General features: G+C 51.4%; 2 protein-coding genes across 5 annotated transcripts; both read left to right on the top strand.

The window, feature by feature from the left end:
• Positions 1 to 580: 580 nt before the first annotated feature.
• Positions 581 to 8,337, top strand: TMEM51 (transmembrane protein 51). 4 transcript variants are annotated; one of them, XM_048967843.1, is made up of 3 exons: positions 581 to 674; positions 5,518 to 5,942; positions 6,797 to 8,337. In XM_048967843.1, exons 2-3 carry the CDS (start codon positions 5,602 to 5,604, stop codon positions 7,206 to 7,208), a joined length of 753 nt encoding a protein of 250 aa, XP_048823800.1. In that variant the 5' UTR covers positions 581 to 674; positions 5,518 to 5,601; the 3' UTR covers positions 7,209 to 8,337. The 4 variants fall into 4 exon arrangements, with proteins under 4 accessions (XP_048823800.1, XP_048823803.1, XP_048823802.1 ...); XM_048967846.1 differs by lacking the exon at positions 581 to 674 and adding an exon at positions 1,877 to 1,951; XM_048967845.1 differs by lacking the exon at positions 581 to 674 and adding an exon at positions 3,324 to 3,425.
• An 880-nt stretch (positions 8,338 to 9,217) lies between these two features.
• Positions 9,218 to 25,542, top strand: FHAD1 (forkhead associated phosphopeptide binding domain 1). The gene is made up of 29 exons (XM_048967615.1): positions 9,218 to 9,871; positions 10,299 to 10,505; positions 11,796 to 12,027; positions 13,553 to 13,635; positions 13,732 to 13,956; positions 14,223 to 14,346; positions 14,720 to 14,850; positions 15,656 to 15,721; positions 16,264 to 16,368; positions 16,485 to 16,592; positions 16,911 to 16,994; positions 17,476 to 17,628; positions 17,947 to 18,142; positions 18,740 to 18,810; positions 19,188 to 19,325; positions 19,562 to 19,669; positions 20,051 to 20,140; positions 20,286 to 20,511; positions 21,159 to 21,231; positions 21,453 to 21,559; positions 21,961 to 22,120; positions 22,363 to 22,480; positions 23,189 to 23,324; positions 23,600 to 23,727; positions 23,868 to 23,951; positions 24,294 to 24,514; positions 24,813 to 24,978; positions 25,071 to 25,151; positions 25,451 to 25,542. Exons 1-29 carry the CDS (start codon positions 9,776 to 9,778, stop codon positions 25,529 to 25,531), a joined length of 3,798 nt encoding a protein of 1,265 aa, XP_048823572.1. The 5' UTR covers positions 9,218 to 9,775; the 3' UTR covers positions 25,532 to 25,542.
• The last annotated feature ends 577 nt before the right edge of the window (positions 25,543 to 26,119 follow it).

The raw sequence follows: 26,119 nt of genomic DNA, 5'->3' as shown, positions 1-26,119 counted from the left end.
TAGTGGGAAATAATGGGGAATATGGAGAAATAATGGGAAATAGTGGGAAATAATGGGGAATATGGAGAAAGAATGGGAAATAGTGGGAAATAATGGGGGAGTATGGAGAAATAATGGGAAATAGTGAGAAATAATGCAGAAAGAATGGGAAAGAATGGTGGGAAATAATAAAGAAAAAATGGAAAATAATGGAGCAATAATGGAAAATAATAGTGAAATAATGGGAATAATGGAAAAACAATGGGGAAATAATGGAGAAATAAGGGGAATAATGGGGAATAATAGGGAAATAATGGGAATAGTGGGAGATAATGGGGAATAGGGTGAAATAAAAGAGAAATAATGGGAAATAGTAGGTAATAATGGGAAATTATGGGAAATAATGGAAATATAATGGGGAAAAGATGGGAAAGGATGGAGAAAAACAGGAAGAAGTGGGAAATAATGGAAAAATAATGAGAAATGACTGGAAATTATGGGAAATAGTGGAGAACTTATGGGAAATAATAATGGGCAGCGCTCTGAGCCCGTGGGAAAGGGAAGTGCCGGGGGAGGCGGAGGGGGAGCCCGGAGCGGGCGGAGCCGGGGCTGCAGCCGGAGCGCAAGGCTCCCAGCCCGGCCCCGGCATCCAGCACCGCCCCGGGGAGGATCCGAGCCGCTGCCGCTGTCGGGAGGTGCGTGGCGTCCAGGGGGCTGCGTGGGGCCGGGAGGGGAGCGGGGTCCTGTGGGACCCGGGTAGGGCTGGGGCGGCGTTGTGGCTCCGGGATGGGATGAGATTGGGACAAGGGTTGGGATGGGAGCGGGTGTTGTCCCCCGGTGGCAGCGTGGGGAAAGCATAAAGAGCAGGAGAAAGTAATGTGTGGGGTACGGGTGGGACTTGGGGGGCGCGGGGGTGTGGGGTGGTATGAGGATATGGGGGGATATGGGGACATTGGGTTATGAGGACATATGGGGATGCAGCCTGCAGGAGTGCAGCGCCGGGCAGAAGGTGATGTGTGGGGCAGGGATGTGGGGCGGGCATGGATGTAGGGGGGTTATGTGTGGATATGGGACAGAGCTGGGGGTATGGGGTCGTGTGGAGTTACGTGGGGTTATGGGATCACAGCCTGCAGGAGCGCAGTGCTGAGCAGGAGATGGTAATGTGGGGTGGAGATGTGGGGTGGAGGTAGGGGGCAAAGGGACTTGGGAATATGGGGGGCACAGAGACATGGGGACATTGGGAAATGGGGTGATTTGGCATTGTGGCCAGCAGGAGTGCAGTGCCACACAGGGGGATGTGGAGAGGTGGGGCAGAGATGAGGGGCACAGTGACATGGGGATGTATGGAGATATGGGGTGGAGATGTGGGGCGGAGATGGGGCTTGGGGTACATTGTCACCCTGCGGCACTGGAGGTGGCTGTCCTGAATGCAGGAAGGGGTGGGAAATGGCAAACCTTACACTGAACCCAATGGTGCTTTGGGGTCAGAGCACAACACGGCTGCTGGAGCTGCAGTGTTTGGAGAGCAAACAGAGCTTGAGGTGGCTCTGTAGGGCGGGACTGAGCTGGGTGCTGTGTGCTCATGGAGTTTCTGTGGGGAGTATTGCTGCAGTTCTTCCAAAAGACCGATCAGTGAGCAGCTTGGGCAAAGCAGATCTGTGTGCTTCGCTCAGCGTTGGGTGCCCAATCCCAAATGCACGTCTTCATCCTGATGAGTTTCATGGCCGGTTGGTGTCCGGATGGTGTCCATATGGTGTCTGGATGACGTCCAGATGGTATCCAGGTGGTGTCCAAGTGGTGTCTGGATGGTGCTGTGAGTTCCAGAAGAGGGTTTGCTGCTGGAGATGGGCTGGATCTCTCAGCTGGCAGAGCGGAGCCCACGTGACGCCTTTAATTCCTGTATCCGCGGCACGAAAAGTCAGAATCAGGAAATCTGAAAGAAAAAAAAAAACAAAAACCCGGCCAACCAAAGGTACTGAATACAATGCTGTGCAAAGCAGGAAGAGAGCAGGTCAGGGTGCTGGGAGTTCCCCAGGCTGGTTTGTTTGGCTCAGGCTTTTCTACAGCCGCTGCGATTGCCGTTGGTTCTGAAGCAGCCCGGAACCAAAACATGACGGAAGGGCAAAGCTTGGGGCAATTCTCCATGGAAGGGAAGCGTGCAGCCTGGCTCACTCTGGCCATTGTTTTTATTTCCTTTAAATCAAAATCGAAGGGGACTCTGAGATTGCAGAGGGATTGGGAGCAGAAAGCAGAGCGCACCCGGTTTTGCAGGAAGAGGCGCCGCTTTGCTGTGGGCACCTCCTGGGGAAGCGCCGTGGGGAGGGGTGGGTGAGCCGAATACCTGCATAGGAAATAACTCCGAAAGTGCCTCTCTGGAACGCGGGGAGCAATTAGTGCCAATCGCTGCTGGCAGGAAGCAAAACCCCACGGCCTGTCCCTCTGTCTTGCTGCCGTTTGCCCAGTGAGTGGCGATGGAGGTGGCTGGAGGTTGGCCAAAGCCAACAGGAGTTGGACAGACTGGCAGCAGGGAGAAGCTGTGGGTGTTTCCCACTCTTCTGGGTTAGGGGGCGGCTGAATATCACCGCGTGCAGGACTTTGTGGAGGAGAGGGTAGTGGGGATGGGCTGAGCTCACCAAATTAGAAGGAGAAATCATTAATGAGAAGGCTGCCCGGGTGCAGATATGGACATGAAGGCAAATGCCTTGGAGCTGACATCAGCCTGCCTGCTCCCGGGGCTGGGGAGGTGCAGGGAGGAGTTATCCACAGTGTGGGGAGCCTCAGAGTTCAGGGCTTGGGCAAAATACCAGAGAGCTGTGGATGCCCCATGCCTGAAAGTGCCCAAGACCAGGCTGGATAGGATTTGGGCAACCTGATCTGATGGGGGCAGCCAGCCCACAGCAAAGGTAGGGGCTGGATGGGCTTTGGGGTTCCTTCCAACCCAGGTTTTCTCTGTTTCTACAGTCTTCCAACCCAACCATTCTATGGGTCTTTGATCTTTAAGATCCCTTCCAGCCCAACCATTCTATGATTCTGTTTCTTCGATACTGAAAGTTGTCAGAGGCAGATGCTGAGCCACCATCAGCCCCAGGACCACGCTGGTCATCAGCTGTGTGTGTCATCCCCTGCTGAGCTCATTTGCCTGCAAGGTGAAAATGGTCCCATGTGTCATGACCTGAGCATGCTGCCAGTGGCCGGCCCCAATGGGATGAGCATCCATCTCTGACCTCATCCAGGGAGTGGGAAACCCTAGATTTCACCCTGAGCAGGGCTTGGAGCTGCAACCTGATGGCAGTAGCAGGAAGAGGATGCAGTGGATTGGTTATGGGGAGCAGCGAGGACTGCCGTGGTTTCTAGTAAAAGGAGCTGAGTGCACACGGAGCCGTTCTGGTTTAATGATTTGGAGTTCCTGATGTAAATCATTGACAGCAGTGAGCACAAGACCGCAGGTGTGTGTGGGATGGGGACAAAGGTGGCTGGGGCTGCTGGTGTGGGGCTGGCTATGGGGCGGGGGCTGGCTGTGGGGAAGTCTGGAGCTCTGGACACAGACACAGGGCATGTCCCCATGTCACCACTGAGGTGGGAGCAGAGCGGTGAGGGCGGTGAGTACAGACTGGTTGCAGGCGGTGGCTCACGACAGCAGTGAACAAAGTGGGGAAAACATTTGCAGAACAATCTTGGAGGGTTTCTGGATTGCAGCACAGGACTGAGAATTCCCTGCCGCCGGTTGCCAGAGCAGGGAGGACACGTGGCAGCTGTTCTGCGCTGCTTCATCTTGCTCTAGATGATTGGATGGATGGATGGATGGACGGACGGACGGACGGACGGATGGATGGATGGATGGATGGATGGATGGATGTCCACGGCCACTGCCAAACTGGAGGTGCATTTCTGGCCATAGTAAGGCTGTGGTTTGGTGCTTTCCTGGAGGTGCTGCAGCTTTCCCCATGCTGCCACGTTCCCTTTTCACTCAGGCTGCACTGCTTTTTCCAGACCTCCTTCTCCGACCATTGACGTCACAGCAGTGGGGCTATGGCTACGGCAGCGAGCTCTGATAAGCCTAAAGTAGAGATAATTAGATGGTGAGAGAGACACGGACGTCGCCGCGTGGGTTAATGCGATTTGCCCTCCCTGCAGGGCAGGGATCTGGGCCAAACTTTTCAACGCTGCAATGACGGAGCAGCTTAGAGAGGTGCCAGAGGGAAGCTGGAGACGGTGGGAAGGTGCTTTGCTTTTGGAAACCTTCCATTCCTCCAGCAAAATGAGTGCTCTGTTCCTTTCCCGTCGTGCCCCTCCCCACAGATCTGTGGCTGAGGGCATGCGGTGCTGTGATTTCTCCTCCCCCAAAGCCCTGGCAGCGCTTTGCAGGTGGGAGCTCAGTGCCTGCACGATGCTCTGCTGGATGGATAGCTTGCTTGAGGATAGGAGTCTGTTGGTAGGGGGGTGAGTGGCACATGGGGGCCATCGCTTGGTCTCGATGGCACTGGTGTGGCTTGGAATGGGGCCGGATGCAGCCAGGAGGTGAGGAAGGAGCGGGACGTGTGATGCAATTCCCCATTGCAATAAGCTCCACACCCACAAAGGTTGTCGAGTTTGCAGCCACCTGCAGCATGGATGCTGTCCCCAGCACAAGGCATGGCATGGAGCTGCCAATTCAGCACAGTGGGCTCTAGTTGGGGCTTGGGGGCTGTCAGGCAATCTTCTGACAGGGAGTGCTGGTGCCAGGGAGCAGCTGTGGATGATGAAGGCTCCAGCAGCAACACCTGGCGTGTCCTCACTGGGCTGCTTTCTAGGGCTGGAACTGCAGGAGAGGTGAGGAGCCGGGCTGGGGCTGTGCTGAATGCAGAGAGAGTCCTTTGGGAGCATCCAGAGGGGAATTTAAGAGCGAAGGGCTGAGATGGGGAAGTTTGCTCTGTGTCCCCGTTGAACTTGATGGCCTTTAACGGTCCCCATTTCCTTGCCTGGCTTTTCCTACAAGTTGCTCTGTTTTCTGGGAATGCTGCTCAGTTCTAGCCATGACCCAGCAACCCAGCACGCTCTCAAGCTAAACAAGCAAACACGAACCAGGGACCAACGGCATAGATTGCCACGACGTGGAGCAAAGGCGTATATGGGAAAAGCATGCAGCAGCATCCTGTCCAAGGGCTCCTTGCACAAACAAGCACTGCAAAGCCAAGAAAGGAAAACAAAGTGGCGGTGTTTGCACAGCTGCTTGCTGGCTTTGGCACCCATGGGATGCTGCTGTCAGACCGTGACATGGAAATCTGGGGTCCTTGCTGCATTACCTACATGCAGCTTGCAGCGTGAGGTTGCGCTCCTTGCTGCCATCCCTGTGTGCTGAGGTTGAGGCGAGCTGCCAAGAGATGCAGTTGCATGTGTTTATTTTTGGAAATACACATCCCATGTGTATGGCTGGGGAAATGCAGGCATCCCGTCCAGGATGGATAGGCACCATTGGCTTGGCTGGCTCTGAACCAGAGTGCTCAAAGCGAAGTGCTTGGGTCAGGGGGCACCCACTGGAGCAGTGTTGTCTCTCTGCAGGTCTGCCCATCTGCTCTGCCCGAGCACCGCACGCATGGTAGCCGCCCGGGGCCACCAGGGATGCAGTGAGGTGGCCAACACACAATGGCCCCATCTCGCACCAACGGGTCACACTACGCACTGACAGCCATCGGGATGGGGATGCTCATCCTGGGCATCATCTTGGCTGTGTGGAATATTGTGCCTGGCTTCGGACACCCCGATAAACCCAATGCTGGGAATAGCAGCAAGCCCGACCGCGGTGGTGGGGGCATTTTTAAGAGCAAGACGTTTTCTGTGGCCTACGTGCTGGTTGGGGCAGGTCTGCTGCTGCTGCTGCTGTCTCTCTGCTTGAATGTCCGTGACAAGAAGAGGCAGAGTGAGGATATCCCCAGGGTGGTGCAGCACCAAGCATCCGTGGAGCCTTCGCAGCAGGAGGAGGACAGGTGAGTCCTGGGGGGGCAGCAGGAGCTCAAGCTCAGGGAGAAGCAAACCCAGCTGTGTTGATGGTGGTGTGGGTGAAAGGAAGCACTGTGGATATATATAAGATGTGCTCTGGAAGCCAAGTGGGCATAGCTGAGCCGTTGGATGCCTGCGTGGTCAGTACTCATGGGGTGGCACAAGGAGATGCTGTTAATTGTTAATCCCAGGAGATGGGTGGCTGCTGTGGAGCAGGCGAGGGGTTATGGAGTCATTAAGGTTGGAAAGACCAATAAGACTATCCAAATGTCAACCCCTCCCCCCCATGCCCACTCATAGAATCATTAGTGTTGGAAAACCACTAAGATCATCCAGTCCAACCACAGGACCCCGTCACTTAAAAGCAACTTGCTAAAGCAGGAGCAGTGCAGAGTGTAGGTGTGCAGGTACCAGCGTGCAGGCGGATGCACATTTGTGGGATGGAACCCAGGCTGGTATGCATCCAGGTTGGATATTAGGAAAAAGTGCTTCTCAGGAGGAGCAGTGAGCAGTGATGAAGGAGGTGGTGGGGTCACCCTCCCTGGAGGCTTTCAGTGTGGCGCTGTGGCACTGAGGGAAGTGGTCAGTGAGCACGGTGGGGGTGGGTTGGGGTTGGACCTGGTAATCTGAGAGATCTTTTCCAACCTTTGTGGCTCTATGAAGGCAGTAGAAAGATGCCTGAACATAGGTGGCGTTGCAGTCTATTCAAACTGCTGTATAACATAGAAGGGCCAATGTTCTGTCCTTTATTTCTGGCTGTGTTTTCATCACCTCTCTCTATCCCATGCCCCACTGCAGTTGAAGTGATGTGGGGCTGACGTTCTCTCTTTACCTCCTGCAGCCAAGAAGAGGATGAAGACGTGTCCTCCCGCTACTACGTCCCCAGCTACGAGGAGGTGATGAATACAGGCTACTCAGAGCCCCACGACCCGGAGCGGAACCGCAGGATCAGTGTCTCACTGCCCTCCTATGAATCACTGACAGGGCTTGATGAGGGCACGCAGCCCCCAGGAGCAGCCAGCGCAGAGCCTGGCACCGAACGGCCACCAGGCCGGCACAACTCGCGTCTCAGCAAGCGCCTGAAGCCCCTCAAGGTGCGGAGGATCAAGTCGGAGAAGCTGCATCTCAAGGACATCAGGCTCAACCTCGGTGATGGGAGCAGCACCGGCCCCATCACAATTGAGCCGTTGACCCCACCTCCAAAGTATGAGGATATCCAGGAAAAAGCACCTGGAAGCCAACAGTTGACTTAGGAAGGACGGGTTGGTCGTTGCGCGGATTGGAAACGCTCGGAGAGAGCTGGTCATGGAGTGCGGGAGTGTTGGATGCTCTCTGGATGCTGAGGTGCTGATGTGGAGGGAACTGCAGCATTGCACAAAGAGGAGTGGGTCTTCCCAGGACAGCGTTGTGTCAAACACCACGGGGAAACGATGATGTTGTGAAGGATGTGAAGGCTGGAAGAGTCAGACGTGTGTTCTGCGTTGTTTCAAGTTAAGGACCACCTAACATGTCTTCTCTCCTTTGTGCCTTGCCCCAGCAATGGATTTCCAAGCCACCAAACTGCTATTTAATAAGAATTTTCCAAGAGGAAAAAGGGAAATGTTCTGTCTTTCTTTTTTTATGTCTTTTCTTTTTGAGCAAGGCAAGTAAAAGTGTCAGGTTAGTGATGTAGCTGTCACCACTCTGGACACCAGTGGGGTTGGGGATAGTGGCAGAGGGCTGGCCAAAGTGCCTGTGGTGTTGCATGCTTGCTGGTGCAAAGAGGAATGAAACAAGCCTTTAAGCTTGTCTGACCTATAGGCTTTACCCATAGGAGGTTTCTTACTGGCATCACTGTCCATTCTCCTGTAGGAGAGGACTGTATTTCTTGCCTCAGTGGTTTTCTCTTTTGTGTGTTGTGCTGCAAATCGAAGGGACAGTCCGTCTGGGGCTGGAAACTGCCATAGTGTACAACTGCCAAGAGTTGTTCAGGGTGTTCTGGGTGAAATGACAAGACCATACAGAGCAAGCAGTCCTTTTCTAAATAAATATTTTGTACGTGGGGTGTGTGTATGTGTGTGCATCTGTGCGTGCAGGTGGCTGTTCCCATGGATCGAAGGCCAGAGCTGTATGAAATCAGCCAACTGGTTAAGGGTGGGTGCTGCTCCTTGGGCATCCCAAACATGTGCTACCTCCTGGGCAACAGCATCTACAAAGTCACACTGTCCCCCAGCCAAATGTTCATGCTGTTATTGTTTGTAGGATGCTGATCTTGGTGTCGGTGTGGGGATGGTTGGCTCGGTGGTTGGGGATGTAAAAGGTACAAGATGAATGCAAATGGCCAAAAAAAAAAAGGTGTGAATGAGATGTTGGTCCAAATCCATATGGTGGTACCTGTGGTGATTTATTGCTTTGTATTCTATCCCATCATTCCCATTATTGCAATGGGAACTGTGCCCCAAGGGATGACAGGCAGGCAAATCATATAATAAGGGACTTCCTTAAACAAATTAATGGCACAACAGCGAAAAAAAAGAGCACTTTAAACATGAGGGAAATTTGGGGGAGGTGAAACGGAGATCCTTGTCTATCACTGTTGATGATGAAGGGATGAAGAGGTTCTGCTGCTCCTTGGCAGCTTTTCCTCATGGCGTAGGGAGTGTGAGGGTTGCATGGTAATGTATTGACAACTGGAAGAGCCCTTATTTCTGAAGGCAATGGGAAAGGAGAGGGAGAGGTGGCAGCCATCTTTGGTGTCACGTCCCTTCTCATTGGACAAGATGGCTGGTAAAGGTCATCTTAGAAACACAGGAAAAACCTTTGTGTGCAATGTATGTGCAGTTGAGTCACTGTTTGGTGGGGGGGAAGTGCCGTTGAGCCGAGTTTCTTGGGATTCAGCACTCGGTGTTGCAACACCCATAAACTGGAGTGCAACACCCACCAGCTCCTCGTTAATCTCATTAGTGTTGGCCTGGGTGTGGAACGTGTGCCCGGGGAGTTTTGTGGTGCTTTCCACAGCCTGCCAGCCTGTCAGGTGCTGGCGGAGATGAAATTGCCCGTTCCGAGATCCGAATCTCATATAATGTGAGGTATTGATGCCCTCCTCTTGAAACGTGGAGGGAGGTCTGTGTGCGAAGGAGGACGGTGGTGTGAGGAGGGAGGCCTGGCCTTCACCCCTAATGGCGGCCATCATGGCGGCTTGGTTGCCATGGTGACAGGGATGGGGGGGTGGAGGGGGGGAAGCCCTACAAAATGGTGTCCAGGGCCCTGTGGATGCACCAGGCCATCATATCGGCATTCAAACCTACTCACAGCACCCCAGGCTTCGATCTCCATTTAATTAAACCCCATTAATCCCCTCTCCACAGCGGAGGAAGCCCCGCAAGCTAAAGGGCCCTCATGGGCCACATGGTGTAACCCACTGCAGGAGGTGAAAAGCAAGAGAAAAAGCAAAAGATATATACATGTATATACTGTGACATGCTCAAACCAGGTAGGCTGCACGACAAACTGTGTTTCAATACGGGGAGAAGCGATGTCCTTGGAGAAACAAGGAGCTGCAATGACACAGAGCTGTGTTGTGCCTGTTGCTTGGATAAAGGGCAAAAAAAAAACCAACAAAAAAACTGAGCAAAACAAACACAAGAAGGAAAGCGGCCGGGTTTTGGTGTCACAGAGGTTTCCCTGGCTACCGTGGGTGCAGGGAGGAGCAAAGGGAGGCTCTGTCAATAACGTTATGGCTTTTATTGCAGGAAGAGTGGTGCGAGGTGTGCTGGAGGTGTTTGCAGTTATGGGGGGTTGCTAACTAAGTAGGATTTATTTTGCTTTGGTCTTCGAGGCCATGAGAGCATTCCTGAGGAGCTCGGAGGAGTGTTTTCAACTCAAACAGCAAAGAACCACGATAGGGAAACACGAAGGGTCAGACATCATCCTGAAGGTAGGGGTGAGCATGCCGTGAGGGTGGATGATGGATGGGAAAGGTGTCAGAAATTAGAGGGAGAGAAGGGGCACAGCTATGCTGGCATTAGCAAGGGTGTAATCCCAGCACAGGGGCTAACTGCCCATTTTCGTGCTTCGGATGTAAGGAGGGTGACACACTGCAAGCCTAAGTGCCCCATCTGTGCAGACACCCAAGGTCAGGCTGGAGGGGCTCTGAGAGCTGATGGAGCAGTGGGTGTCCCTGCTCAGCGCAGGGGATTTGGACCTGATGGTCTTTAGGTCCCTTCCAGCATGAAGAGTTCTATGATTCTATGATATAAGGTTGGCAAAGACTTCTAAGATCACCCAGAGGGCTGGGCAAATCCGCACCGGTAACGCAGCCCCAATTGCTCTCCAAGGTTTTTCCCACTGTTTGCTGCTGTCAGTCTGCAGGGGCAGGGGAGCACCACGCAGCCCTCGAGTTCACCGGGTGGGAGAGTGGATTCGTCCTGCAGGACCTCAATTCCCCACAGGGCACCTTTGTGAATGGCTGCCAGGTGCAGAACGCGGCCGTGCACGTGAGACCAGGAGACATCCTGCGCTTCGGAGCTCAGGGAGCATCCTTTGAGCTGGTGGTGGATGGAGTCCCCCAGGTAAAGGCAGGCTCCGAAATGGGCATGTGGTTTTACGTGATGTCAAGGGGGTGTCATGCTCTCGGGCTTTTATTCTTAAATCATCAAGAAATAAAAAGCTGGAGCTCCCTCTGCTGAAGAAATTCAGGCAACTCGGTGGGGTGAAGGAAGCATGGAGCAGATTTCTGATGGCAAGCCCATCAGAACTTGTGGAGATCGGTCTTGGGAAGGTGTGAAAGCATTGAGAAATGGGCTTTAGGTCTCTTTCCACTGAATTTTCCGTTGAGTCTTTCCTTAGATGCTAGCGTTAAAGGTCCAAATGAGAGCAAATTAATAAGCAAATACATTGTTGGTGCTTTTCTTGGTAGTGCTGTGCACAACTGCAGGCTCTGCTCTGCACAGCAAGGCCAGAGCATCACAGCTTGACCTGTGGAAACAACAGAAATCCAAAGCAATTGTAAATACGGGGTCAAATCTAGTGGAAGTCTTCTATTCCTGGGAATAGGGCCATCTCAGGTTGTCAGTAGTGCATGTGGGCTATAAGTACTTAAAATCAATACAATCACATTTATTTTTATTGTCCTGGCTCTTGAGGAATCCTAAGAAAACAGAGATTGAGAACGGTGCTGGAAACCTGCGTGCCTGGCAGCCCAGCCCGGGATCAAGGTGAATGAATGGCAGCCTGTGTACTCGGATGCTGCTTTTGGATGACTCAACAAGGTTCTTTGTGCTGGAAGATGACCCCACGAACGTGCCCAGAATGCTCAGCCCGAGAGGAGAAAATGCATTTTTGCAGGATGAATCCATTCACCTGGCGGGCTAAGGCTGTGCAGGTGAAGTTTGTTCCATCTGGAACACCCAGCACTTTGATTTCCAAAAGCAGACATGCAGCCTGCACACAAAAATGCAGTGGTGCACAGTGGCACAGAAAAAGCATTGTCAGTGCCTCTTTATTGCTCTGGGCTTGACGATCCTCCTTTGATAGAACAGCTTTGAAGCCTGACACCACTGACTGCAGAGAGTAAATCACTTCTCCACTTCGCTGTGTGAAGTGTTTACAGTGTTTAATGTAGGGAGGCCTCTCTCTCATTTTCAGTGGTATTAAGGATGAACACGCTCTGAAGAAGAGGAGCACCCAGCCACAAGAGCTAAGTCCTCCATTATGAAAAATAAATCCCAAGCTCTGAATGTATAACAGCATGTAAAGCAGGCTGGCTCTCTCTACCTTTCCCGCTAAGCTGCTCATGTTGCAGAAAAAGGGCTTAAAAAACTCCTACCCCTTACTAACAACACAGTCCTGTTCCCCAACAGAAACCCTCCTACCCATTGGCACAGCGTTGCACGTCATGGGCTGGACAGGAGGCTGCAGAGCCCCAGCATGGTGCCCAGCTCCCCTCGCTGCAATCCCAGCGTGGCTCCAGCACCTGGGTTGGCCCCACACCCCATCCACCACTCCGCAAGCGACCCGTAAGTGCGTGGACCAGGAGTGCAACCATAACCATCCCAATGGATGCGCTCAACCAGCTGCCTGCAGAGAGGCCAGGTACTTCCGTATGGCTGCAGGAAAGATTTTGCTGTGACAGTCAAGGGACTGTTGGTTCTCAGCATCAAACAGGGCTAATCTGAGCAGAGGCGGTTTTGATGCACGCTAGTAAATGATGAGCATCTAATCACAGCCAGTTAGTTGTGATTCCTTACCAAGCAAAGCTAATTGGACCCTGCGTGCTAGCAGTGGCATTTGGGTTGGTTGAGAAAGGTGCTGTGAAAAAACACTGGGGAATGCCATTGCCTGGGCAAGTTAGGGTGACATTTCCTCTTCCTTGTTCCTCGTGCACGATGTTGAGCAGCGATGGCTTTATCTCCGTTGCTGACTCATGCACCTATTCTGGTCTCCTGACTGAAGCAGTGGGTTGGTTCCTTGGCTGTGCAGTCACAGGCTGCCTTGAGTAAAGGAACGTGAAAGAGATCCGTATCTGATGTGTTTCTTAAAGGCGGAGCGTGCAGTGGTGGAGCAAAGGTGAAGGCTTGTGGGATGAACTGGTGGAACAGTAGGATGGGAAGAGGCTTCTTCTGGTTGTAGCAAATTGCACTGTGATTTGTGTGGTTCCTTTGAATATCCCAAGTTGGAAGGGTCACAGAGCCCAACTCCTGATAGAATCATAGGATCACAGAATCATTCAGGTTGGAAAGGAACCTCTCAGACCATCCAGTCTGATCATCTGCCAACCACCAGAGCTGCCCACCAGCCACGTTCCTCAGTGCCACATCTCCACACTGAACACCTGCAGGGTCGGTGACCCCCCCACCTCCCTGGACAGCTGTGCCAATGGCCAACCACCCTTTCAGAGAAGTTTTCCTAATATCCAATGGAATCACCCCAAGGTCAAGCTGTATTTCAATAGTTTATGGGGGTTTTGCCGTTATTAACTGCCATTAGCAAGACAAAGTCATTAACAAACAACCAAAATAATACTCCAGAGCAAAGAACATTGCTATGCAGACCATAAAGCCATGTGCACAACATGGAATTCCACAGACAGTAATGGGAGTGAAGCTCCCAGCAGTGTAGGCCTTTGGCATCCAGCTGAAAATAGGATCCTGGGCAGAGTAGAGAGACCTTACAGGAGTTCTATAGAGAATGTGTTACAGCACATCCACCCAGGTTTGATCACATCATTTGGTTTGTGAAATAGAGCCAAGAGAATCAGTGTGTGTTAATCTTTTAACTCTTCCTGTGTTGTAAGCAGTGAATGTAGAGTGTTTTTCTTTGGGGTTGGACTAAAAACCCAACTGCTTTTGAAACTGGTGTTGAAAAACCAAAGGAGCCTTCATCCACTGTGTCTGTATGTGTCTGTGGGTTTTTTTTTGAAGCTCCCCAGAAGTGCATGACTCCTTTCTCTTGTGTAGGCTCTATTGGTAAGGGTCTTTTTAGTGCCAGATGAGTGGGTTCTGCTCAGAGTACGAACTAAGAATTGACTACTGCCCTAGAATGGTTTTCAGACAAGGGAGGGAGATGCAATGAGCCCCCATCCTGCAGGTTTTCTGCTATTTTCTCTGCTTTCATTCAGCCTGGACCACCAACTCAAGCAGCAGTGGGATGGGAGACCCTTTCCTGGGGATTCACAGCATGGATTGCTCCCTGCAAGAAAAGGTGATGCTGGGGAGAGGGCAAGGGGTTCGCCCCATGGTTCTGCTGGGGCTGTGCAAAGTCATAGAATCGTAGATCTGCTGACCAATCTACCTGCAGGATGAAAAGCTGCTGAGCCTGGAAAAGGAAATGGGCTGTCTGTCTGCTTTTGAAGCAGAATCAAAGCAGAAGGATACGGTGATAAGGGACCTTCAGGGGGAACTGGCATCGATGGCCAAGAGCATGGCTGCTGTGAGAAATGACGTGGAGCTGACCCAGAGGCTTCTAACCTTTGAGGGAGAAATCAGGGCCAAAACAGAAGAGATCAAAGCCTTAAAGGAGCAGGTATGCCATGGCCAAATGGGCACAGGTGTCCTATGGGAGGAGTTATTGTAACCCGGAGGGGTTTCTCCTTTAATGCCATCAGGTCAACCATGCTGTTCTGCAAGAACTGAGACTGGGAGGGGGTTCATGGCAAGCTGAAGCCTTTCAGATAACAGGGAGCTCTTTGTGGGGCTTAGGAAGGTGCTGCCTTTGAGCTTAAAGCAAAAGAAGGGTCACTGGAGCTAAAAGTTTTGCTGGTGAAGCGTGTGCATTGTCCTCTGTTTCAGATCAGCAACCTGCAGAAGGGCTCGAGTGAAGTTTATAGCCATTCCCTTCAGGAAAGAGACCTGGAGATGAGAAGCCTGAGAAGAGAAAGTGAGAAGCTAAAGAGGGATCACGCTTTGACCACAGGTATTTTCTCCCTTGGTAGAACTCCTTGCAGGGGCTGTGAGCACCTGAGGACTGGCTCTGGAAGGTGACCCCACATTTGCAAGGCTGTTCTGGTAATAGATACTTTGCAGTGGCTCCTAAAAATTGCCCTGACATAGAGAGGTAATGGAAACTGATCCATCAGAGCTGCTCATCCTCCAGGGAGCATATGCTGCAGGGCTCAGGGGGACTCGCTAATGATACTGCTGTGGGATGATGTCCAGCACGGCGTGCCAGGAGCCAGATCTGCACTCCAAGTTGTGCAGTTGTCAGAGATGGAGGCTTGCCACTCGGTGCCCAGAGGGCTTCTGCAGGGAAATGCTTGGTTTTCATCTCCCTACATTGTTGTTATCAGGCCTCGTGACCAGCCTGCAAAGGGAGATTGCTGTGAAAGAACAGAAAATTCAGCAGCTCAAGCAGGAGGTGGAAAAAACAAAAAAGGCAAACAGAGAAAAGGACAACCAGCTGGCAGCTGTGTCTGCCAAGGTTAGTGTCCCCAGTGCTGGTCTCATAGGTGGGTTGGCATGGAAAAGGAAGATCAGAAGGGTCGTGTTTCTCTCTGTTGGGGATTCGTTGGATATTAGGAAAAATTTCTTTACTGAAAGAGCGGTGATGCAGTGGCACAGGCTGCCCATGGAGGAGATGTTGGGGTGCTCAAGAAAAGTTTAGATGCTGTACTAAGGGACGTGGCCAGTTGGTATGGTGGGATGGGCTGGGGTTGGACTTGATGATCTCAGAGGTCTTTTCCAGCCTTAACGATTCTATGGTTCCATGACCAGCAGCTCTTTGAGCACAAGCGCAGTAAGTGCAGGGCTGTGTCTCTGCCTTTGCACACTGCAAAATGCCCACAGCAAGGTGTCGGGTTCCCCAGATGAATTCCCCTCCTTGTTGTTCGTGCAGGTACTCAGTGACCTGAATTTCAGGAACACTGTGGCTGTTTGTGTGCTCTGGGCACCGGTGCCAAGATCCTGCTGAGGAGCCATGGAAACCCGCTCTTAGCGATGCTCACTGCAGCCAAGCTTGGTTTTTTCCCTTACAGAAAGCTGCCTGGACAGCATTTTTCCTCTCCCAGCCAAACAATGATTAGATATGGGCCTGTTAACGCGTCGTTGCTGTCGTGCTCTTGATGCCATGATTGCCCTACCATGGGCACTCCCACTCATCAACTGGCCATCAGGCAGCTGAGCACTTCCCTGTGCTGTAGGACTGAAGGATGTGTTGACATCTCCAGCAGAAATGACAGTACCTGACCAGCCTGCTAATTCTTTCCCTCGGTTGCTGTTTGTTCCAGTGCTCTAGAATTAAAGAGGAAATGAAGCGTGAACTTGGAGAGAGGGAAATGGCTGCCTACCAAAAAGTGAGTTTCAAGTTGGTTTGGGGTGATATGACATTGTAAGAGAAGTGTTGTGAATCCTACTCCTGTAAAGAAAAGGATTGAACTTTCATAGCAAAGTAGAGTAAATGTCAGCTCCTGGCAAAAATGGAATATTACATTGCAGTGCAGGATGTGGTGAGGCCATGGCACAGGTTGCCTAAAGATGTTGTGGATGTTCCATGCCTGGAGGTGCTCAAAGCCAGGTTGGATGGGATTTTGGGCAACCTGAGCTGATGGGGAGGCAGCCACCCCGTGGCAAAGGGTTGGAACTGGATGATATTTGAGGTCCCTTCCAACCCAACCATCCTATGGTTCTGTGATCTTTGAGATCCCTTCCAAACCAAGACATCCTATGATGACACTGTCATAAGATACAACCTATCAATCTATCAGCTGTAAAAATAGGTTGGAATAAAATAGCAGAGTAAATGAAATGAGAGAGATGGGTAGAATGTCTTGCTTGTCCTTCATATTCTCGAGTGAGCTCCTCTAGAGAAACTTTCTGCTGTCCTGGACTCTTGCAGCGCATTGGAGAGCTGGAATGTGAGCTGAAGGGATTGCAGGAAGAGGTTCAGAAGTACCACAGCGAGCAGAAAGCCATCCAAACACAGCTGGCAGAAAAAGTCAAGGTGAACCCCAGCACCCAAAGTAGCAGCTTATCCATCTGATGGGAACGGTAGCTAGCTGGGCTACGTAGAAGCCCAACTGGTAGAGCTTTGATATTGAAATGCTTCTGTTGTTGCAGGTGGAAGAGGAGCTGAAAAGCGCCTGCAAAAGGAAATCCCTGCAGCTGCAGGAGATGGGGCGCAGGGAGAGGCTGCTGAAATCTGATGTGGATTGGGCCCAAGGGCAGGTAGGGGAGAGGGATGAGGTGTTCCTGTGGTGTGGGCTGCAGGCACTGAAAGTGCTGCTTCCCTCGTGGGAAAGGGCATCTGTGGAAGGCAGATTGTGAGTTCGGGGAAGGAAGTACTGAGCACTGAACTCAGATTATACCTGGTCAGGAGGCTCAGCATGAAGGGCTTGTCAGAAGGATTTCTTCTGTGGTGGTAGAGGATGGTCGTGGTCCAAGGTGCTCTCAGTGTTGATTGTTGTAGGGTTTTGTAGGGCACTGAAGTGGAGTCTTTGTTGATTCTCAGTGATTACTGTTTTCCTGTGTTAATCTCTGCTGTAGCTAGAGTCTTTCAAAAGCCAAGTGATGCGAGTGTGCAGCCCACAAGCAGCAGGAGAGGCAGGGAAGGCCATCACAGTGCAGCAGGTGAGTGCAGAGACCATCTCAGAGATGCTCAGAGCCTCCAAAACCCATTAGGGTTTGAGGATACTGCAGAACAGCCACAGCACCAGCCAGCTTCACATATTACAAGTGTAGCCACTCCAGATGAATGGCCGTGCACCACAATATAAAGAAAGTTTGGCTCTTCTCCATCTCCTCCAGAGCTTGGCTGGAATCCTGGAGCTTTCACTGGGAAAAGCCCAGGAGCTCACCCAGTGTGGCCAACCAACTGCAGAAGGCTTTTGTCACTGCCACGTATGTCTCTGGCCCCAGTGGGTGCCCAGGGAGCTGTGGGTGCCCCATCTCTGGAGGTCCCCAAGGTCATGGATGGGCTCTGAGCAGCCTGAGATGGCTGGGGGAAACCAGCCCATGGCAGGAGGGTGGGCTTCAAGGTCTCCTCCAACCCACTCCTTCTATGGTTCCTCAGCTGAAGAATGGTGCATGGTGCTTTGTTCTCCTTTGGCAGGTAGTCAAGAAGGTCCAGCATATCTGGGAGGAACACCAACAAAGTCAGGCACGAGAGAAGTGCCTCCAGGAGGAAATAAGTTCCAAGCTCTCAAAGGAAAAGGAGATGACTGAAAATGTGGAGGTGTTCAAAAAATCACTGCGTGAGCTCCAGGTCAATCATTTAAATTCTGTTTACAACATTCCAGCTGGGAGATAAGGGGCACAAGGAGTTCTGTTGGCCTGAGGACAGGTCAGAGACAAGGTTATGCCTGTGCATCAGCAGTAGGAAGCCTTGTGAGAGGTGAGCTTAGCCCCCAGAAAGCACTGGTTTGAAGGGAACAGAACCTGCCACTCCAGCATCCTCCCCTGTGCTGCTCCTACCCAAAGATATTATTGAATGAAAGCTCTCAGCGAATGGGTAAATCTTAGGTGATTTGTCAATTATGTGAATTGTGGAGGCTGGCACATTGATGGGTTTTATTCTTTGTAGGTATTCCTGAGGGCCTCATTCTGCAGCAGCAGCTTGAGGAGTGAGCTCAGCAAGCTGGAGGCTGTGCTTGTGGACCCATTGGTGTTGGACATACATGCAGCAGTGGTGGAAATCACACACGTGGTCCTGTCCTGGCTGCAGGAAGCAGAACTGCTGCTGGCAAACACGGGGCTGGAGCTGCCCACCTCCAAGAAAGGTGCCTGCCCCATGGGGCATCCCAACTCTTTGCTCCCCATTGGGGTCCCAGAGGTCGGTGGGTGTTCATGTGTGCACTGTATTGTCTGCAAATTATGAGTTTGGGAAGCTGGAGCTGGATGATCTTGGAGGTCCCTTCCAACCCAACCATCCTATGGTTCTATAATCTTTGAGATCCCTTTCAACCCAACCATTCTGTGGGTCTATGATCTTTGAGATCCCTTCTAAGCCAGTCATCCTCTGGTTCTATAATCCTTGGGGCCCCTTCCAACCCAAACATCCTATGGTTCTTCAGTCTTTGAGGTCTCTTCCAACCCAAGCCATTCAATGATTCTATGACTTGCCATCGTTGTTATTCAGTTGTAGTGTTTTATTTCCCTGGTGGCATGTTGGAAATGAATCTTTGCAGCGATTGTAACAGAGTTTGATAAGGAAAATGTAATGTCCCAGTGAGAATCTGGGTTTTTTTCAATCTCCCTGAGATGTCTGGGGGATGGCAGCAATTTCATCAGTGCTAGATTTGAATAAGAAGCCTGATGGTGTCAAAAATGAGATGCCCAAAAAGCCCCTACAAGTAATACCCTGTTTGCTTTTGCAGGATTGACAGCTTGTCTCAAGAGGTTGTTGGAAAAGTATCAGGAAACTGAACGAAGGAATGAAATGTTGCAGGTTAAAATGTGTGCATGTGTGTAGATACGTGTACATGAAGTTGGGAATGGGTGAACCACTGACCACCACTGGTGAACATGGAGATACAGTGAAGAGAGCCAGTGTAGAAACTCAATAAGAAACGTGCAGTAGCAGAGACCCCTGGAGCTCCAGATTATGCCTAAGAGTAGAAAAGACAATGCCTGTCCTCATCTTAAGAGGGGAATCTCTTGTGTCCATGTTGCTGAATGGACGAGTTGGACTTTGTGGCTCTCTTCTGAATTGTTTGTTGGTGCACGCACACAAGGTGCAGTGGGCTCTGCTTTGTTTTGTTTGCTTTGTTTTGCTCTGCTGCCAACGCCTTTCTGTCAGCAGAAGTTTCTGCTGTTTCCCCATAGGCCCAATTAGAGGAGGTCCAGGAGTCACGGGATGCTCTGCTGCAGGAGCACCTGGAAGAGCTGAAAGCAAAACATGAGCAAGACCTACAGATAAAAATTAATGAGATTATATTGGAAAAGGAGGAGGAGAAGGCAAAGGTATGGCAGCGTGGTTGTTTTTCAGAAAAAGGCCTCTTCCAAAGGCAAAAAGGTTCTATGTAACAGTGTTGCTTAGCAAGAGGAAGAATTCTATAGCCCCAGAATCAAAATGTGTGGGGGCAGTTGTCCCACAACGGGGCAACGATCCTATGAATTGCTTTCCTCACCTAAATCAAGTTAGTTTGCCTTACTCTATGATTTTATCTTCACTGAAAATGTGGGCTGTTCAATCTCAGATTCTGGAGAGCACTGTTCTGAAGGAGAAGGAGAAGCATAAGCAATGCTTGGATGAAGAAAAGAAGAGGATCCAGGAGTTGGAGAGCCACCTGAGAAGTATGGCTGAGGTCCGTGACGTGTATGGGAGGCAAAGCAGAACTGGTTTCCAATGGGACTGGCAGTGTTTTCAGGATCTCTTGGTGGATACTTTACTCTCACACATGAAAACACATATAGAAGTATATGGTTGGAGATCCACCTTCAATAGGATGAGAGGTGATGGCTTTAAGTTGTGCCAGGGGAGGCTCTGTTTGGATGTGTCTCAGAAAGAGAGGTGGGAATTGGCTGCCCAGCGAGGTGATGGAGTAACCATCCCTGGAGGTGTTCAATGTGGAGATGTGGCACATATTTAACGGGCATCGTGGGTGTTGGATTTAGTAATCTTAGAGGCCTTTTCCAACATTCATGTCTCTACGATCTTCTTGAGCATTGCTCTTTTTCTCTTGTAGATAATTGAAGGGAAGTCCAAAGAGCAGGAGGTGACGGATCTCAAACTGCAAGAAGCTGTGCATGACCTAGAGGAAACCACAACGCGAGAGGTAGCTCCAGCAACCCTACTTTGCACAGAGGATGTGGCACAGATACGGTTTTCTTGCACAAACTTTCCTCATTCCTGGCTGGTGATGCTCATCGTGTTTCTGCAGAATAACGTGTACAACTGAAATCACACGTCTTGTTTCCTAGATGATGCTAAAGCAGCAGGTACTCATGCAAGACGAGCAGCTCAAGATCCTCCAGGATGAGAGAGAGGTACTGAAATGGAAAATGCAGGAAGAAATAGCAGAATATAAAGAGCAAATTAAGCAACACTCTCGGACAATTGTTGCGTTAGAAGACAGATTGCTGGAGGCCGAGCAGCAGCAAAAGGCACTAAAGGAGGAAAACGTTGTGCTCGTGGAAAAAATAAAAGGTAGCTAAGGGTTGTGTGGGTGCTGGGCAGGGGGTACCCACAGCAAGTGGAGGGGCAAATAGAGACAGAGCAATGAGGATGGTCAGAACACAGAAAGAGCCCTGTGATACTGTGAAGGCTCTGTCTCACTGTGAGCTGCCATTCATTGTTTGGGGTATTTGGTGACTTTTGGTGGTGTACCATTGGCATGGATAGGGCCTTCCCACTGGAGAAGGGCTCTTTGCCCTCAAGAAAGCAGAAGTGAACCTGTGCCAAGAAGGACCTAAGGAATTGTGTAAACACTGCTACAATGGCCCAAGAGACATGGCGTGCCAAAGAGAGGCTGGTTGTGGTCTTCAGAGATCATAGAACCATGGAATGGTTGGAGTTGGAAGGAACCATAAAGGCCATCTGGTCCAACCCCCTGCAGTGAACAGGGACACCTACAGCTCCATCAGTGCTCAGAGCCCCTCCACCTTGAGTGTCTCCAGAGATGGGGACGTGAAGATGTCACAAAGGAGAGGATATATGGAGCATTGCCTTCATAAGGCTGCAGAACCCAGTGTGTTCTCACAGCCTGGTTGGTCCTGGATCTGAGCAGCCAAGATAGACACAAGTGTCTGGCCTATGGCTGTTGCTGCTAAGACCTCTTCCATCATTCCCCATAGGACTTCAGGATGATGCCTGCAGGTCTACACCAGGAGCTTCCCAGGAGGCCAGAGAGTCTCATTGCTGTGGTCTGTAAGTGCCTGCGAGTGCTTGCTCTGTTTTGGAGGGTGTTAGAGAACAGAAGTTATCCAGAGGAGAGCTTTGAGGAGCTAAAGGGAATGATCTCAGCACAGCAGTAAATGCTGCCTGCCCGTGGGTTGTCCTGGGTGGGGGCTGAGGCAACCACAGATTCTGCAAAGCGAATTTTTCTTGGAAGCTATGAGATTTGTGAGTATCTTTCTCACAAATTTCAGAGAAGAGCTGGCTGCCATGCAGAGCTTACTCCAGGCCAAAGAGGCTGCCATTGTGGGATTAACAAAGGAGCTCTCAGAAACCAGGGCCAGGATGTCAGACATGAGAGGTTGGTGAGCTGTGTGTGTGATATCCAGCCTGTTCCCATTCCTGCAGAGCTATGGCAAGGCTAAGTAGGAGAAAGGCATGCACAGGTAGTAGGGAATAGACCCACTTTCCTAAATGATGCTGTTGTTCAGCCCTGGGTTAAGCAGGATGTCCATTCCCTTTAGCCATGTAAATTTCATAGAATCATAAAATCATTAAAAATGGAAAAGACCACTGAGATCTCAAGTCCAACTGCCAACCCATCACCACCCTGCCCACTAAACCGTGTCGCAGAATCACAGTCATAGTAAGCTTGGAAAAGTCCACCAAGATCATCAGGTTCAACCGTCAAACCGAACTACAGATGCTGCTGTGCTGAACGCAGAGGGAGTCATGAACCCATGGCAACTCTGCTGTGCTTAGGAGAGCTCAGTGAGAAGCAGAAGGCAGAGCTGGAGCAGAGCCTGCACCGCGTGAAAAGCCAGGAGCGTGAGCTGGGCATGCTCAGGGGGAAGCTGTTGAAGATGTCAGACCTCGTGGCGAAGAAGGATCGAGAGCTTCAAGCAGCAGCTGCAGAGTTAAGGTAGGACCTGCTGGGAGGTGATGGCCTGTGGATTCCCAAGAGTTGAGTGCGTGTTGGTAACTTCCATGGGGCAAAAGATAGGTTTGAGAATGAACGAATCGAGCTAAGCTACGTTAACTCTATGGAAACGTCCCATGTTCTGAAGGTGAGATGGTGAGGAGCTCGTGCAAATGGACTTGTAATGAAATCCCTGCTTGGTGCTATGCTCTGACATACACCGTGGTTGCTGTCTCTTGGCACAGGGAAGCCCAAGAGGACTGCAAAGCACTCAAGGATGCATCTCGACGAATGGCAGAAGAGCTGGAGATGCTTCCACAGGCGAAGGCTATTCCTGCCACACCAGAGGAATCCTCTGAGCAGGTAATCCTGCAGGGACACGTTGAAAAAGTCAGATGTTGTGTATGCTAACGGCCGCTGTAATTGGCAATTAGAGTTGTAACAGCTCCCTGAAAGATCTGTAACTCTTCCATCCCTTTCCCAACCTTGCTCCACAATGGATGTCGGCAAAAGTAGGTTGGGGTGAGCGTTTGGGAGCCGTATTTTCTTGTGCAGGAAAGGGAGAAACAGTCCTAGTTCTCCCATGCTGTGCTGAATCACCATCTGAATTCCTGAGTCTTAGAGAACTGAATAAATCAAAGGTGGTTCCAGCAGCAGATGGAGGGACTGCAGAAATGGTACAGGCTGTACCGAAACAGCGGCAGACATGGTGCCAGCTGGAAGGGTTCGTGTTGGCCAAGTGGTGACTCATGGCTAGATGGGAGCAGGAGGCAGTGCCTTCCTCCTTCTCAGCAAGAGGTGGTGAGAAACACGAAGCTAGAAATCCTCCAGAGGAGAATAAATTGTCACTGCAGTGTGAAGATGGTGAGATCACGGTGGCAGCTGGCAGCTCTCATTAGGGTTTTAATTGGGTGCTCACCCTGTTCTGTAACATGTCAGTCGTCGTGCTGGTGGGGCTGGGAGGGTGAAACGTGAGTGTGAGTGCACAGATGTGTTGTAAAAGGGAATAACGTGTGGGATTGTGGATAAATGGTTGGGTTGGGTGAGAACCATCTGGGCTTGGACTTCCAGGAGCTGGCATTGGACCTGGCCAACCTGGGTGTGAGATGCAGAGGCCTCAGGCACGAGGAGACGATCCAACGGCAAAAAGAAGGCTTGGCGGAGCTCCGGGAGAGGATCAAGGTGCTGGAGAAGACACAGGCTGCTGGTAAGCACAGTGTGATGTGCCTTTGGTAGGAATGGAAGATGCAACTGCAGGCCTGGCTGGAGCCTTTGCACTGGCAAGTCTCAGAGCTGGTGTTGTATCATAGAATTGGAACGGTTGGGTTGGAAGAGACCTTAAAGGTCACCAAATTCCAACTCAGTGCCGTGGGCTGGTTGCCCTTCCACCAGATCAGGCTGCCCAATCCAACCTGGCCTTGGGCATCGCCAGGAATGGGGCAACCTCAGCTTCATGATTCCATGGTGCTTGGTTTCCTTCAGCTGTCGTGGGCAGGGCCAGCGAGCTGCTCGTGGTGCAGAAGGCAGCCCTACCAGAGAAGGTCTCCCAGAAAGCAGGACTCAAGGTGGAACCAACTCCACTGCCAGGTGCAGAATTCAAGTGCAGCAAGGTAAGTAGACATTGGTGTAAAGACGTTCAATGGAAAGGGAAGATGAAGCCCTTGGGATACAAGAGGGAAAAGAAACCAGGAGGGAGGCGTGGGGCCCATCAGTGTGCAGGGAGCTCAATCAGCATGTTGCTTCTGCACAGTGTCTGGGCCAACTTCCTGATGGGAGCTCATGTGGGGCCGTGAGCATGGAAGGGTTGGAGGACTCAGAGCTCAGCGAGAGGATGGTACGTCTGCAGCAGATGTGGTAAAAGAATCATTGAAGCATGGAATGGTTGGGTTGGGAGGGACCTCCAAGATCATCCAGTTCCAACCCCCTGCTGTGGAACACTCCATAATGTGGGGCATCATCTTCCCAGTGATCAAATGAATGAACCCATCTGGGTAACTCCTTAAGAGGGGAAACAATGTAGAATCGAAACTGGGAGTGCACAAATAGGTTTACATGCAGCATCTGAATCTCTCAAAAGATGAAAGCGGAGTGGGAGCAGATGGCTGAGTGCAGCAATCGTTTTTGAAGTAAGATTTGGCAGGTCTGGTAAATAATTCATCCTCTATTCTTTTTGCAGTACCTTGACTTAATCTGTGCTCTGGGAAGGCTGATGAATATGAAGGAGCTGGAAGGAATGCAGCCCATGGAGCATCTTCCCCAGGAAGAAAGGGAAAAAGTGGGGCAGCAGAGACGGAGGGAACTGGGGCTGTTGTATGAGAGGATCAGCAAGCTGAAGGATCGCCTGGAAAGGAAGGAGGAAAGGCTCCAAGAGTGTGAGACCAGCATCGAGCAGCTCAGGTACAGCAAGGTGATGGGGTTCCTCCCAGGAGTGATGGTGTGAGAGCCTGTAGCATGTTATGGCTTAATGGGGCAGCAGGAATCCACAACCCAACTCCATGGACGCTGGGCTCTGCTTTGGGTATGTTGGAGATGGGCTCTGAAATGCCAGGGAAGGGACCACAGCCAAGGCAGCATCAATGGGGTGTCCATATGGGGTGCACAGGGGGAAAACCATGAATGGAGGTTTCATCTTGATCCAGGCAGGAAGAGAGGGGCTGGGGTGGTGGTGGAAGACCCACATTGGTGTTTCCCAAAGGCTGAACCAAGAGTCCCTGCAAACATGCCAGGAAGAGATGCTGAGACTGGAAGATGAAGTCTACAGAGAAGCAGAAGAGAAAGCTCTGCTGAGAGAGGCTCTGGAGAGGACGAGGGCAGAGCTGGGCCAGGAGAAGAGGTTGAAAAAGGCAGCACGGCAGCGCAAGGTGGGAGTGCTGGGGTAGGAAATGTCAGTGTGAGAACAACCAAGGCAGCTCCTGCAAGGATGCAAAGATGATTTTCCATTTTTTTTATCCAGAGCCTTGCAGAGAATGGGGAGAAGAGAAAGGAAAAGGAGCTGCCCAACCGTGCTCACTCTTCCAAAGAACGTGGAGGGAAGGTATGGCACGCTGGTAGGCACTGAAAGCAAAGCACAGTGGGACTTGGAAGCAAGATGTCTGTGGCCACAGGGAGCACATCTCATGTAAGGGGATGATGCATGGTTCTGTGCCGTGTTCTCTCCCACACGTGGCAGGCCTGACCGTAGCCAGCCCTGGAAGTGTTTGTTGTGGAGAAGTGGCACTGAGGGATGCAGTCAGTGGGCACGGTGGGTTGGGGTTGGACTGGATGGTCTCTCAGAGGTCTTTTCCAACCGTAATGATTCTGTGATCCTAAGTTTATGCAATGTCTGCTTTGCAGCCCAGAGCCCAGCAGCCATCCCTCTTGGTGAAGTCAAGGGAGCGTGTGGTGGGAGAGCTCGAGGTGATGGGCAGCCCATAGGAGCAGCACCATGGGGACGTTCTGCTCACAGAGCTGTACAGCGAGGAACTGTGTTGGGGTTGGACATGGCACCATGTAGGCACGTATCGGGGGGAACAACACCTATGTGAGGCCATCCTACAGTGACCAGGACTGCTGGAAGGACCGTGACATGCCCAGGGCCAAATGATCCTGCAGGATGTGTATTGTAGAGCTTAGGGAAAGCGGCAGAAGATAGCTTATGTGAATACAGCTAGAATGTGTGGGTGAAGCTGATGGTGTCAAGTCTGATCTCTGTGCCACGGCGGCTCCTCCGTCCCCACAGCATCACAGGGGCACAGGGAGAATAAAAAGGGGGCAAGGGAGAGAAACTGGAACAAGGCACTGCAAGATGGGAAGAAGGCAGAGAAGGAGCTGTGCTCGCCCTACACTATGTGGCACTGGAACGTGTCTGGGGAGAGCAGGGCCAGGTCTGTGCCCTGAGTGGGGCATGGTGCTCCTGGGTACCCAGTGGGGTGCAATGGGCAGCTCCTGCTGCAGGTTTTGGGGTCAGGTGCTGTCCTGTAGATCTGAGCATGGTTGTGTTCAACTTTGGGACAGCCCCTGGAT

Source organism: Lagopus muta, chromosome 21 (genome assembly GCF_023343835.1).
Source record: "Lagopus muta isolate bLagMut1 chromosome 21, bLagMut1 primary, whole genome shotgun sequence".
NCBI classification, from domain to species: domain Eukaryota; kingdom Metazoa; phylum Chordata; class Aves; order Galliformes; family Phasianidae; genus Lagopus; species Lagopus muta.
This window is presented reverse-complemented; position numbering and strand designations above follow the sequence as displayed.